General features: G+C 26.3%; 1 protein-coding gene across 1 annotated transcript; it reads right to left on the reverse strand.

The window, feature by feature from the left end:
• Positions 1–10,793: 10,793 nt before the first annotated feature.
• Positions 10,794–14,982, reverse strand: LOC113372806 (lipase 3-like). The gene is made up of 8 exons (XM_026613145.1): positions 14,881–14,982; positions 14,420–14,615; positions 14,219–14,339; positions 12,499–12,745; positions 12,272–12,430; positions 11,678–11,762; positions 11,009–11,151; positions 10,794–10,946 (listed from the first exon to the last, which is right to left on the reverse strand). Exons 1-8 carry the CDS (start codon positions 14,980–14,982, stop codon positions 10,794–10,796), a joined length of 1,206 nt encoding a protein of 401 aa, XP_026468930.1.
• Between the last annotated feature and the right edge of the window lie 286 nt (positions 14,983–15,268).

Raw genomic sequence — 15,268 nt, forward strand, 5'->3', positions numbered from 1 at the left:
GATAAAGATTGATCCAACTTTCTTAAATCAATCAAGAAAAATTTTTTTGATTTCAATTGAGAAGAATAAAAGGGAATGTTCTGTCAAACAAAAATTTTTGGTCAACAAAATCAGGAAGAGGATCTTCACTTAAACCTATATCTTCTGGATTTGGAAAACTTTTACTGAATCCATTCCAATTTGGTACTTTTTTAAACAAATTTGCTAAAGGATTTAATAATCAAGAAAAAACTTTTTGAATTGAATTTTCCTGGATTTGGAATCTACTCCCCAATTTTTCAGTCAAATCTTTTACAGAATTCAGAAAACAAGAAGATACTACTTGAGTTTAGTTTTTCTCTTTTAATTTAGCTCTTTTGATTGATCTTGAGCTTAAGTTTTGAAAAAAGAAGAATCTTTCTAAAATCAATTTATTGCTGGAGATGGGAATCAAAAAATACCTTCTTGAATTCAATTGAGAAGGATAAAAGAAAATGTTCTGTTAAAAGTATTTCAATAAATCTGATGATTTTCTAATAAAACTTGTTGTTGGATTGAAGTAACAAGAAAAAACTTCTTAAGTTTAATTTTCCTGACTTTTCAATCAAAATCTGTTTTTTTTTTTATTTATTTATTTATATATATATATATATATATATATATGTATGTATATATATACATTATTTTCATATCTCAGACAGACAGAGGTGCCTGGTATAAGAGATTATGAAAACAGTTTTCATATTTTATATATACATTTAATTTGACTATTTCATTAATGTAATATCTATTATAATTAAAATATCTTTATATAACTCTTCAGTCTTCTTTGTCTTCAATTTCCTTATAATATTTCTTTATTTTTCTTTTAAATTTATCGTCATCATTGGTCATCTTAATACCGTTTGGCAATCAAGATTTAAAAAAACAAGAAAATTTTTGAATACCTGCTCTAGGATTTAAAAATTCAGAAGGAAAACAACGAGTTATTTGAGCCAAATTTGATTAAAACTAAAGACTTTAGCAAAATTCCTAAAAATACCAAAAAAACTAATTTTTTTTTCACGAATAACCTTTGATTAACAATTTCAAAACTAAGTTCGTTAATAAGTACAACAAAGGTAAAAAGTCAATAGGAGTACCTAAACCTAATTTTCCCGGGGTTTTATTTTATCATATTTCAGTGTTCTTGCTGGATCTATTCTGATAAAGTAATTTTCCGATCAAACCAGTTTCATAGGATTTGAGAAACCAAAAGGAAAAACACGAGCAAACGATTTGAACATGAACTAAATTAAAATCAAAGGCCTCAGTAATGTCTCGCCTATAGCGACTCCGCCGGGGCTACTTTCAAAAAGTCAGTTTTTTCATCAAAGTGAGGAAAAACGTTCTCTTTCCACACTAATCGATAATTGATCCATATGTATATATATATATATCGTTATATATCGATATATATCGATATATATATATATATATATATATATATATGTATATATCAGCCAATTTGCCGAATTAAAAAACATTTTTTTAAATGACTTAATGATTCCACATACGAGGTGTGTTCAAAAAGTACCCGGAATTACTAATAATTAAATTTCGCGGGTCTGGAGTGTCTGATTGTCAAAATTTTTTTTATTGTGTTGGTATACATGCCCCTAAAGTATGATGAAATTTTCAGCTATATTCACTGTTTACTTTGTCTGTGGTAGTCGCTAAGGTTCGACGTGTTTTTCTGAGCTCGGCGATTTTTACAATGGAAGAATTGAAAAGTCAAAGAATTTGTATTAAATTTTGCGTAAAAAATGAAATAAAGTGTTGCAAAGTGCAAAAATTCACCAGATATGGCTCCGTGTGACTTTTTCCTATTCCCAAAGTTGAAGAGACCCATGAAAGGACGGCGGTTTTCCTCGATTGAAGAAAATCGCTGAGAGTGCTCAAGGACATATCAAAAAGTGAATATCAAGGGTGCTTCGAAAATTGGAAAAAACGCTGGCATAAGTGTATTATATCTGGGGGGGACTACTTTGAAGGGGACCACATTAATGTAGACGAATAAATAAATATTTTTTTGAAAAAACGAAAATTCCGGGTACTTTTTGAACAGACCTCGTAAGCGTTTCGACACTTCATATGTGTCATCAATTAGGAAATCATACTAGTTAGAACAAAATGTCGTTATTTTTTGGTTTTAATAAAAACTTCATACTGAAGAAACATTTTGATTTTGTGTATTTTCTTGGTGGTGTGATTTGTTGAATAATGATACTTATCTGAATCAAATGTTAAATGAAAACCGATAATATTAAGGAATGACTAATTAATCTCGCGTACTTTTCGAGTCCTAATTTGATTAATCTTCAGTTTTAAAAAAACAGAATTTGTCTTCTGAATATTTTTATAAATAATTTGAATTTAAATCTAGAAAGACAAAAATATTAAGTAAAATAAGTTAACCCACAAAAGTCCTTACAAGTAACTAAATTCATTTGAACTTTTAGTTAAAATTGTGTTTACCTTGCCACACTTTAGAATTGTTAATGTTTATAGTTATTGTTTTTAGGTTTTTATCATTATTGTGCTTTATATATAAATTATTTATATAGCAAAGCTATATTTATATTTATATCAAAGTCGCTTCTTTTAAACTTAAGTTAGTCTTTTATTTATAATTGTAGAATATCATTAATGTACGTTTTGTAAGTTAATTAAAATTCTATACGTTTGAGACAATATTTTGGCCATCGTATGTAATCGATATAAAAAATAAAAATTAATTATTTGTAGTACATATTCGAATTGAATTTGTAGAAGTTTAATTAAAACTTTGTTTTTTGTTTTAATAATTTGCTGGGTGCCCTAAAATAACTTCTTACTTTGGTATAAATTTCTTGAATTAAATTTAAACAAAATGCATTTTTCAGTAAAAATTTCTAAAGTGCTGAGTGATGACACATATAAAGCGTCGAAACGTACAGATTAAATATCTTAATAAATTTATTAAATTATGTGCATATATTTGTTTAATTTTCTGAACAAAAATCTCCGTTTTACCCAAAAATATTTTTTTTTCATTTTTCATATATATGTATTGTATTTCATTAAAAAAAATCGAATAAAATCAAATAAATTTAGAAAAATTAGATAAACAATATTTCAAGAAAAAATGAGGATTTTTGTTCAGAAAATTGAAGTATTCAGGTTTAAACAAAATTCAATTTGAAAACGAGTCCAAAAATGAGTAAAACAGTCTCAAAATTTTGTCAAAAAATCATAAATGATAGTAATAATGCAAAAACTTCATATGTATGATTATATATATAATTATATAATACCTTTTATAAAATTTAATCCTTTGCCAAAAAAATCACAATTCATTCACTTTAATTTAAGTCACTGAACCAACAACAACACTAAAAGAAACACACAAACTTTAAACCAACATTTTTATTATAACCCCCAACCAATTTTAGAACAAACTAATAGTTGTGGCGGACGTAGCTCAGAGGTAGCATGTCCGACTCACATGCCGGAGATCGATGGTTCGACTCCTGGCGCTTCCAAATAATTGTTAATTTGTAGAATACGAGAAAAAATAGAAGTGAATAGGAAAAAAGAAGTTTAGAAGATGAGAAGAACATATTGAGAAACAAGAAGAAGAATGAAAATTGGATGGAAGATTAGGATATAAGAAGAGATAGTATATATATGATGAATGTATAAGAAATATATATGTAAGAATTGTATAGATATTGAAGAATAAAATGAATAATGTATGTGGCTAAAATGCTGTAAAGCGGAGGCCAATAAAATTTTAAAAAAAAAAAAAAAAAAAAAAAAAACTAATAGTTAACAATTTAAACAATTTAATTAGTGTTTAATTCAATTATCAACCATCATTAACAATTTGTTATTAACTAATTTTATTAGTCCGTTTGATTCGAATGTGATGTTTATTGTGGACGAATGTCGATGGCGGGAACGCGTTTTAACAAACAGAAGTGGAGGATACGATGGCGGTCGTTTGGAGGTCCGGGGGACATAGATAAAATATTAATAATTACCGATAATGTCATTTTGTATGTTATTTTAAGATTTTGTCAGCAGATACTAACGTTTTATCATTTTTGTTTTAGAACTGGAGCATGTACTGGTGGTAGCAGACTGGCTCAAGAATAAGGGAAAAATATGGAGGAAATACTGGTGGTGCTGGAGAAGACTTGTGGACACAAAAACATAAGGTAAGTGGTACATTTTTTTATATATCAAAATTTAACATTTATATGAGTTACGGTGATTCTCTCATCAACTATGCAGCTTAAAATATATTTTAAAATCTAAAAATTATTCAACGTTCAGTTGTACTTTTAAGTTTTAAGGAAATTTTTGCCAAAGGTTGTCTAGTTGTTTTGAACTCCTACAAAGGTATTCCTATTAAAATATATATGACTTCTATTAGTTCTTGAAAATATCCGTGTTATGGAAATAATTATTTGCATAAAATAATATTTTTTGGTCCAAAAAATGTAAAATTTTCCCAGTCTAGGCAGAGTCTAAGCAGCAACCTGGAATAAACTTTTTTGTTTTTGTTATAATTTATTTTTGTTAATCAAGATTTTAATGTCTTATTTACAAAATTGATATGTGCAAAAAAAGAAATAATACAAAAAATACAATAAATTGAATATAAAAAAAGTTAAAATAAAAATAAAATAAAAACAGATATACAAAAAAATACCATAAATGACAAACGCATTTGCAGCTGCATTTAGACTGTGATTTTATAGAACATTTTTTCAATTTTATGTATTTTTTTATTTTAAACTATGCGGCATAAAATATATTTTTTATTAGAATTATTCCAATAATGATATATATTAATTTAATGCGAGGAAATATTTATCAGGATATGATAATAATAAATGTTTTAATATTGTGCTTTCGAAAGACTTTTTGCCGAAAGTTGTCTCATTTTTTAAACAAAGAATCTGATCATAAATTGAATTTTTAGTTTTAGTGTAACAAATATTTGTATGACAAGAGCCTGAATTAATAATTCTTATTGTTAGAAAAAAATTTAGATAGTAATTACAACATAATAATTTGCAAATTTGTAAATTTCAAAAGTTTATGAACAGTTGTTGTAATATTATAGTTGTATTTAGAATTTATACAAAATACTTTACCACAATTTTATAAAAATGTTTTGAACTTATGGAACTTAGTAAATTCTCATTTATTTGTTCGAAATCTTAAATATACCGAATTTGAAAAGTATGTATCAAATACTTCATTTTTGCCTTAAAATTTGCCTCGAAACTTATAGAACTTAATAAATTTTCATTTATACGTTTGAAACCCAAAATATACCGAATTTGAAAAGTATGTACCAAATACTTCCTTTTTGCCTCAAAAAAAAAAATATGTTTAGTTTTTATTCAGTCTTAACAAATCGAATTGGTTTTAGAACTAGTTTATACAAAAACTTCAGAAATTTTTTACATTAGAAAAAATAAAATATAAAGAATTCAATACATGACTTTAAATAAAATATTTTGTGATTTTTTGCAAGTAAAAAACCATAAGTATTTATGCAATATGTGGGTCTTTTAAAGTTTTTGGCAAGCACTGTTTTATAAAGGCTCAAAATTTTGTGCATGCATTTTAGCGTACCAAAGCAAATTATATATATATATATATATATATATATATATATATATATATATATATATATATATATATATATATATATATATATATATATATATATATATATATATATATATATATATTGCAAATATTAACCATATAATTTTTATATAATTATCTACATTTTTTGTCTGATTTCTGCAATTTGTTGCTAAACTACAAAATGCAGAGCTATATAATTATATTTATATAAATATATGTATATATATATATATATATATATATAAATTTATAATGAAATATATTAATATTGATATAACTTACATATCAGAACTTACGTTCTCCTAATAAAAACCCTGAAGATACCCTGAAATACGTTTTTGCATTTTTGCAGAATTTGTTCTCACCATTTTTTCCTCAGAACGTATTCTTTAAATTTATTTATATCTAACTAATTTTTTAATTAAAAATCCTGATAAACTTTTAATTTTAATTTAGGATTAATATCTGGAATAACCCCTGGTATACACATTCTTTAATACAATTTATTTATTATTATATTATTAATAGTGAATAAGAACATCGTTTATTCGGTTGTATTTAAAATTTAAATCTGAGTTCAATAAAAAAATTGTTGAATCAGTCGCACGTCTTGAATTTCAACTTGATGATAGAATTGCTTTTTTGTACGTACATTTGCACGTTCAGCAGAAACTGCAAAAATATACATAAACGTTGTAAATATTTAAATATCTACATATACAAATATATATATATGAAAATTATATATGTATATATATAAATGTATATTTATTTATAAATATATATAAAGTTTTTTGTGTGCATTTTCTAAGCAAAAATGAATTTTTTCTCACATCTAATTGTAAGGGAAATATTTTCTTGTTTTATCACTTTGGGGTCACCAATATACTTTGTAAAAAACTATAAAACCATATTAAAATCTAATCGTTTTATAAATTAGTAAATATACAAATAATTTATGCATTAAACTATTTAAACTAAAATATAGAATACAAAAATATTGAAACAAAATTATAGTAAGGTCGAATATTAAGAATAAGATTTATAATTTATTAACATTAATTGAATTTTGATAATTATCAAAACGTATAGAAAAAGAACTACGTTTATAAGCTCTAAAATATTTGGATAAAACAAGGTTCTGCAAATCCACATTTTTCTTTATATAAAACGATAGGATAAATTGTAATAAAAGTTTGTTTTAACACATTAATCGCCACGATCAGAAAAATGTTCATATAGGCCATGGTAACTTTATTAGATAATTTAAATAAACATATATCAAGGAAAATCTTTTTGACAAAGTTTCTGGAAAAACATTATTTTTTGTATAACACGTATAAGACTGACATGGCCCTATTATAAAACTTTTTTTTCGTCAAGTTAGTTTTTATCAGTGTCAGACTCATATGACTGACATGTCAATTTGCTTGTTGAATTATACTATACATGCTCATACTACGTATTGAGTTATTTAGTAATATGTTGATTTATTTTTTCAAAATATATTGCAAACTTCCCCAATATAACAAACTTTACAATCATAGCAATCAACTTTATGAACTGAGTCAGTAATTTTATTTACAAGATTTTTTTATTTCAGAACAAAAACTAGGGTACAAAAAAGTTATCGAAATTAAAAACCTAGAAATTTTTGGTTCCATTATTGAAAAATGCGCAAAACTATCTAAGTAGAGTAAAGAAATTATGTCATCTTATTTATTACGAAACGATGTAGTATATTTTAGCTAAAAAGAGATTCATATGACATTTTATTTACACATGTGTATAATTTTTTGCCTATGTTTTGATAAAAATGGGTAAACGTCAAAGTTCAGTGTTACAAAATTGTAAATCATTTTCAGCTGATACGATTTTTGTGACACTTTTCGTTTCTTATCAATTTTATCGATTGATTATTAAGTAGAGTGAAGAGATCAAAGTTCTAAGTAAAAAGATTGACAAATATAAGATAAGTTACATCATAATTTTTTGCGTATTTTTTTAAATCGATTATATCTAGACTTTTGGATTAAATTGATAAATTATGATAATAGAGTTCGAAGTCGAATTTTTTTATATAGAATACCTGGTCTTATAGATAATACTTAAATATTATAGACCTACGAAAAGCGGTTTAATTATGAGAATTAATATAAATTATAACTTATAAATCACTTATATGTTGATTTTTTATTGATTAACTCAATTATTTACTCATGTTGGGAAATTCATGCAGCTGGGCTTAAGGCAAAATTCCACTTTCTTTAGCATTTAATAGAAAATTCGGGACATTTTTTTGGTTTTTGTCAAATTACTCATAAATATCATATGAAAGCACCCCTTTTCAGTCAGATAGGGAGAAACTAGATAAAATTTACTACGATCCCATACTAACAGTTATATACACCTCGATATAAAAGTTTGGAATAAAACGACTTTGAATTCGACCTTTCATTTTCTTTAGCATTTAATAGAAAATTCGGGACATTTTTTTGATTTTTCTCAAATTACTCATAAATATCAAGCTAGTTTCGTTTATTGTTTTTTATGGATTTTAAAAACCTATTGAATTTACAATCAGCAATTAAAAAATCAAAGGAAATATTGAATATTAAATGTAGCACAATGAAGAATTTTGTATTTATATTTCAAGAGGTTATTCACTGAAGTCGTTTCGAATGCAGGAATCAAAATGTAAGGAATTTAGTATCTTTTTTTTTAAATGTCCTGTAAATTCCTTTTCAACGTATTTATATATATATATATATATATATATATATGTATATATATATATGTATATATATATATGTATATGTATTTGTAAGGAAAATCCCAACGACAAGTATTAATAATCGGTAAAGGTAGAATTATCATAATGTCCAAACGTGTATATATAAATAATATATATATATATATATATATTTATATATATATATATATATATATTATCATTAGTGAATTTCTCGATTAGTAAACACGCAGATAAATATGAATTTTAAAATAAAAACAAAATCCTGTTCCGAACACGCGCTTCGGCATTTTTGATTCTGACAAAATAAAATTTCCTACCATTAAAATTCAACCGCTAAAAATAAATTTGTTATAATAATACTATTAATCAATTTGTCGGATGACACTATTTGATATAATTAGATATTGCGAATTAAACGAAAAGATTAAAAAAAGTTTTGACCCTTAAGTGCATATTAGTTTATGATTTTAGGTGCAATTCTACATTAAATAAAATGTTGTACTAAACAAAATTTGTATTAATAAATCTGGGTGTAATTTTATGCATATACTAATAACGCGGAAATAAATTTGGTTAATTTAATTAACAAATTTTATTAACAACTACGTTTTACTATCCAAGTTGTCGACATTGAAAACAACTTTTAAAAAATCACAACTAAATCATTTGTTATTCATGGAAACATTATGAACAATACCGGAAAATAATTTGTTATATTCATTCATCAATTATTATTACTATATAAATTATATATATAAAAATAAATATATATAAATAAATAAATTACTTACGTAAAAGATGATTGCAGTGTGAAAATCATGCAATGTCAACAAATTACGGAGTTTACAAACAAATTCAAAATATTTACAACTTGTGATATTTTTCCGACCATAAAAGTATAAATAAACAAATAAATAATATAAAGTTGTATGAAATTTTGTCATTGCATTAGCAAATTTACGCTTAGATTTTTTTAAATTCAAATACGCAAATAAATTTAAATTACTTTGCTAGGCCTTTTTTTATTTTATGTTTTTTCTTAAAAGTTTTGTTAAGAAAATTAAGAACAAAATTACAACAAAATATTTGTTTGATATTAAATATGAACTTTACGTATCATAATATGGTCCATTGACCTAAATTAAATAAATGAAATAAATATTATTCTAATAATTGAATAAAATATCGAAATCAATTTAAATATTGCTAAATTATGTGTCTAATAAATAATATAATTATTCCCAAATTTAAAAAATTTATAAATAATATTTTACTTTAATAACAAATTTTGACCTTACTTATCCGACTATTTTCTATTAGTTTAATAAATTTTATATTTTATTAATTTATTCTCAAAAGGTCTTCATTGTTGTTAAAATAAATTAAATATATTTTACAATATTGCATTTATTCGTGATAAAATAATTTTACGAACAATTATTCACGTTAACAACAATTTTTTGCAAAAATAAATAGTAAGTACATCTATGTTTTAAATTTTAAACTATATCTACTAATTTCATATTATATTTCATTTATTCTTGTAGTAATTTTATAAAATTAACTTTCCTGTAAATTGCAAAATTCTTTACTTGAATATTAATACATTTTATTAAATTAAATTTAAAATAAAAATAAAAAAGTATTAAAAAAATATTAAAGTACTAAAAATATTTAATACTAAAATATTGGATTTGCAAAGCTTGTAAAAACTTTGTTGAGTATTCTATAAAAAGTTTGATAATAGAATTTTATAGTTAAATTTATCTGGAATTAATCTTTCTTAGACAAAAATTGTGTATCTAAATTATGAAAGTAGTTGTATTCCCAAAACTAAAAAATGTAATTTTTTCACATAGTGAAAAATTGATAATATAAAATTTTACTCTCATGGATTTAAAGACAAACCTAAAAGCTAAATTGTGGTTTTCAAAAACTTTCAAAAATATAAAAATTTCTATAATACTATTTTACATGAAATTTTATCTAGACTTCGTCTTTCTCAGACTAACATTGTACATCTAAGTTATAAAAATAATTAAATTCACAAAACTGAAAAAATGTAATTCTCTTCATCTTCATTTAACAACAAATGGTATAAAATTCGTAATAAAAATCTTACTCTGAAAAATTTTGTTTCTGGAAAGTAAAATAGTTAAAACAATTATTTTCCAGTTTTTTGTTGTAAATTTATATAATTATAGACACCAAAGCTACTATAATTATATTTGTTACCTAACAGTTTCTAGCCATCATAAGGCAATCATAAATCATAAAACCTTGGTATTTTTCATACAAATGCATTTATTATAAATTTAATATATAATATTAAAAATTGTCAACAATTGTTATAAACAATTTTCTCCATCTAAGCGAATCTATTCAACAAACTGATAACTTTTGGATACAAAAGCTTATCAGCATCTTTTCCCCAAGTGAAATCCAAATGGTTCCATTTCGGATCCGAAACCTTGAATTTGCCCAAAGAGTTTGCCAACAGGTTGTGTAAAATATCAACATCCTAAATAAAAAAAATAATTATACCAATTGGATAGGATCATTTGATTTTATTTTGGATTTTACCTTTGGATTTGCCATCCAGTCGTTGTCACTATAGTGCAGAGCTACAGGAGTCGTGACTTTTTTCAAATCGTAATCTGGTGGACTTGTTTGGTTGTATTTTTTCAAATTTTTGAACCAACCGAAGTCGAATTTGCGAAATTTAGCTAAAAGTAAAAGATTTACTTAATAAAGATATTATTTGGTTGACCAACAGTGCATTTATAGTTTGCATTGTGTGTAGATCATAAACCGTTTGATGCTAAATAATATGAAAGATCGAATTCAAAGTCGTTTTATTCCAAATTTTTATATCGGAGTGTATATAACTGTTTGCATGGAATCGTAGTAAATTCTATCTAGTTTCTCTCTATCTAACTGAAAAGAGGTGCTTTCATATGATATTTGTGAGTTATTTGACAAAAACCAAAAAAATGTCCCGAATTTTCTATTTATTTCCAAAGAATAATGAAAGATCGAATTCATAGTCGTTTTATTCCAAATTTTTATATCGGAGTGTATATAACTGATAGCATGAAATTGTAGTAAATTTTATCTAGTTTTTTTTCTATCTAACTGAAAGGGGCTGCTTTCCCTCTTGATATTTGTGAGTTATTTAACTCACCTACAGCAACTTGGTGTACTTTAAAATTACTCCGAATTATGATAAAAGTATTTCCAAAATGTCTTTACCTGAATTGGCTTCTTGTCCATAGTGGACCAACTGTTTTGTAGATGCACCAGCTGGTGTATTTTGGAGAATTGCTGGTAAAGCAGTCTGTAAACAGATGAAATCTATATTTATAAAAGTTTCTGATAACTTGTTGTTAAAAATATTGGATTTGTTTGAATAATTGGTAAGGTGTTGACCAACTTCTTGAATGAAAGATAAAGTTTCTAAAATTATCGGCCAAATTTCGATTTTCAGTAGTAGGTTTGAAGAAAATTAGTTGATAAAAGATGTAAAAAATGACCAGAACCGTTTTTGGATGAAAAATTAGGTATTGGTTTATTAAAAATTTGTCAAGTCAATGACCAACTTCTCGAATGAAAACAAAATTCAAATTTGATCTTTTGACCTCATTTTGATTTGAAATTTGACTTCAAAATAAAGTTTCTAAAATTCTAGCCCAAATTTGAATTTTCTGGAGTAGGCTCAAAAAAAATTAGTTGACAGAAGTTTAAGTTTTTTGATAAAAATTAAAGTATTAGTATCAATTTATTAAAAATCTGTCCAGTTGATCTGAATTTTGGCTGTGTTATCTGGTTAGTGATCTTGTTACTTACAGAGTTCAGTTGTTCCTCATTGAATCCACATAGTAAAAATAGAACCCCTGAGCAAATCTCTTGAGTCCATTGTCCATCATTACACAATCCATCAGCAACACCTGCCAAAAAGTCACTTGTTGGCAGAAATTCGTGTAAACCAATTACACTGGTGAGGAACTACAAAAACATTAAAAAAATAATTAGAACATTGATGTACGTTGTCTTTGAGTATGAATTATATTTACCTCCAAGTTGAAAACAAATGGTGCCAAAATTCTAACAACTGGACTGTTCATGTGGGACATGAAAGCAACAGGTGCCAAAGCTTGCATAGATTTGATTTTATTGTTGTATTCTGGCCTTTCAGAAGCCATCACAAAGAACGATGTTGTTCCTTGAGAGTGACCAACGTAGTTCAATTTGGATTCACCAGTGGATTTTAACACGAAGTCGATCATAGCTGGTAAATCGTACATACCGATTTCGTTCCAACTGAAAAAAAAAAATATTATAGATAGTAATTGATGGAAAAAGAAGGGTTGATTTTTTAACTTCCCGAAGGAGAAGTTTATGTTTTCATCAAAAAATCCGATTCGCTAATTTTATGTTTTCTCGACGTTTCAAGCCATTCTGAATCGAATGAAACCAAATTATGGAAAAAGTATGTGTGTGTGTGTATGTGTGTGCGTGTATGTGAACAGATTTTTTGTCGTAAATCGGCGTTTTTTCAAAAACGGCTGAACCGATTTCAAAAATTTAAAAGCCATTTGATGTATCTCGATGAGGACTATTGTTTGTCAGTTTTGTGCGACGATCGGCAGAGCCGTTTCTTTATAAATCGCAGGAAAGTGAAAAATTATTCGTCTACGTTTTAGCCTGCAATTCTGAATCGATTCTAAAAATTCAAAAACCGTTCGAAAGATATTGGTTGGGAATCGTGCTGATTAGTTTTTGGTAAAGATCGGCCGGGCCGTTTTCTTGTAATAAGGTTAAAAAAAAAAATTCGACGATTTTCATGATTATTTTTTTGACGGTAGAAACCATAGTCTTCTAGATCATACTAAGATATTACGGCCCTACGACAACTCGTTTAGCTTTAAAAATTCGTCAAAGTTTGCAAAAATTGGTTTTTTTTGGCATTTGTCAAAATTAAAGCTTTCATCGACGTTTGCTCAAAAACGCCTGAACCGATTTCAGAAATTCAAAAACCATTTGATGTAAATCAATGAGGATTATCGTTTCTCAGTTTTGTGCGATGATCAGCCTAGCTGTTTCTTTGTAATTTGGAAGAAAGTGTTAAACTTTTCGTCCACATTTAAGCTCATACTACCGAATCGATTTTAAGAAATCAAAAACTGTTCGAAAGATATTAGTTGGGAATGATATTTAGGTGAAAATCTACCGAGCCGTTTTCTTGTAATTAACTGTTGAAAAAAAAATTTAAGCCGATTTTCATGGAACTTTTTTGGGCGATCATGTCTATCTCATAGAACTTATTAAAATATTACGGCCTTACGACAAGTAGTTCAATTTTGAAAATTCATCAAAGTTTGAGAAAATGAGTAGTTCTTTTGACATTTGTTAAAATTAAAATTAGATGATTTACCTGGTATAACGATAAATGCTTGGTCTTAATGAACATACTAAACAATTAAAGTCTTACAAAAAACTGTCTCAATTATGAAAATTATTGATTTTTGAAAATTTGCTTTTAAAAAATATTCTGACCGGGTTGCCGTGTTCGATTTTTAATAATGGGTAATAAATTCACTTCGAATACTTTTAATCACTCATAAATTAATTTATCTATCATGGATTAAGTCGATTGTTTACACAAATCGGGAAGTTCATGTAACTTGCCTCAAGGCAAAATACCAATGCCAACTAGTTAAATATTAAACTAGTAAACATAGTTTTTTAAGTTCCTAAGTAAATATTTTGGGCATGATGGTGTTTAAGTCGTACCTGAATTCCCAGAACTTTCTGGCATCTTTTTTAGGATCCAAAGTTATATGTCTCTTGGAGAATGTGTTGCCTCTTGCATTGCCCAGCCATACATCATAACCTTCGTCAGATAAAATAAAACCTGGAACAACATGCATATTATTATCATGTTATGCGAGATGTTTATATAGTATATAGTGATATAGTATATATTTCCGTTACCTAGGCCTTTTTGTTTGCCCATGACAACCCAATCGGCGGAGCTGCACAAAAGACCATGTTGCAGGAAAACTACGCCCTTTGTTGGCTGGCCTTTGGAAGGGCTGAAGGGTATTCTGTGGACTGTTAAGATGTATCCATCTTCGGAGGTCACATTGTAGGTTTCACTTGGGTAGCCTTCGGCTGCAATTATTTTCTCCTGGGAGAAAAATATAGTTTGAGAAATATTTTACGTGGAAACTAACCAAAGCAAATTTGCAGAATTTTTTGGGGGTTTGTGAAATCTTTCGTTGTTCTAACATTAATGAACATAGTTGGTTATTAGGCAATAGTAGCACTTTCTTCACAATATTTCACAATTTTGTAGGACGTGCTAAACAATTATGAATGTTTAGTCGATCTCTAGGTATTTTCTAAACTATTTAAGAAAACAACGAATCTTGTTTTTTTTATCAATTACTTACCACTGCATTAAGGTCAATAATAGGCTTTGGTTGATACACAGATTTGCTGCTGACAAAAGTTGCAGCAAAATAAAATGACACCAAAAATATTCCAAACTTCATTTTTATCACTAAATATCAAAATTTATCGTAACAATATTTCCAATCAAAAATTTGATTGAACGTCTTCAAATCAAAATTTTCACCTTTATATAGAAAAGATAATTTTTTGCACAGGTGAAAGATAAAGAGCATAATAATGTTATTTTATCTCTAATTTTTTCTGATTGACAGTGATTGATATAATTAGTACGACTAATTTGACAATTGAATTTTTTAATTAATGACGAATATCTTGTTATCTTTATCTAATCTTATCTTTTATCATCGTGCGAATTCGTGGAGGTCA

This window comes from Ctenocephalides felis, unplaced genomic scaffold (genome assembly GCF_003426905.1).
Source record: "Ctenocephalides felis isolate EL2017-DRISC unplaced genomic scaffold, ASM342690v1 CF-g0.4_SCAFFOLD_01604, whole genome shotgun sequence".
Taxonomy (NCBI): domain Eukaryota; kingdom Metazoa; phylum Arthropoda; class Insecta; order Siphonaptera; family Pulicidae; genus Ctenocephalides; species Ctenocephalides felis.

Bases quoted from the DNA above. Each gene is read 5' to 3' on its own strand.
- LOC113372806 (XM_026613145.1), bottom strand. From the start codon at position 14,982: ATGAAGTTTGGAATATTTTTGGTGTCATTTTATTTTGCTGCAACTTTT. The intron at 12,746-14,218 runs GTACGACTTAAA...TTTTTTTTTCAG, and splicing joins AGAAAGTTCTGGGAATTCAG to TTGGAACGAAATCGGTATGT. The intron at 10,947-11,008 runs GTAAAATCCAAA...TTTTTTATTTAG, and splicing joins ACTGGATGGCAAATCCAAAG to GATGTTGATATTTTACACAA.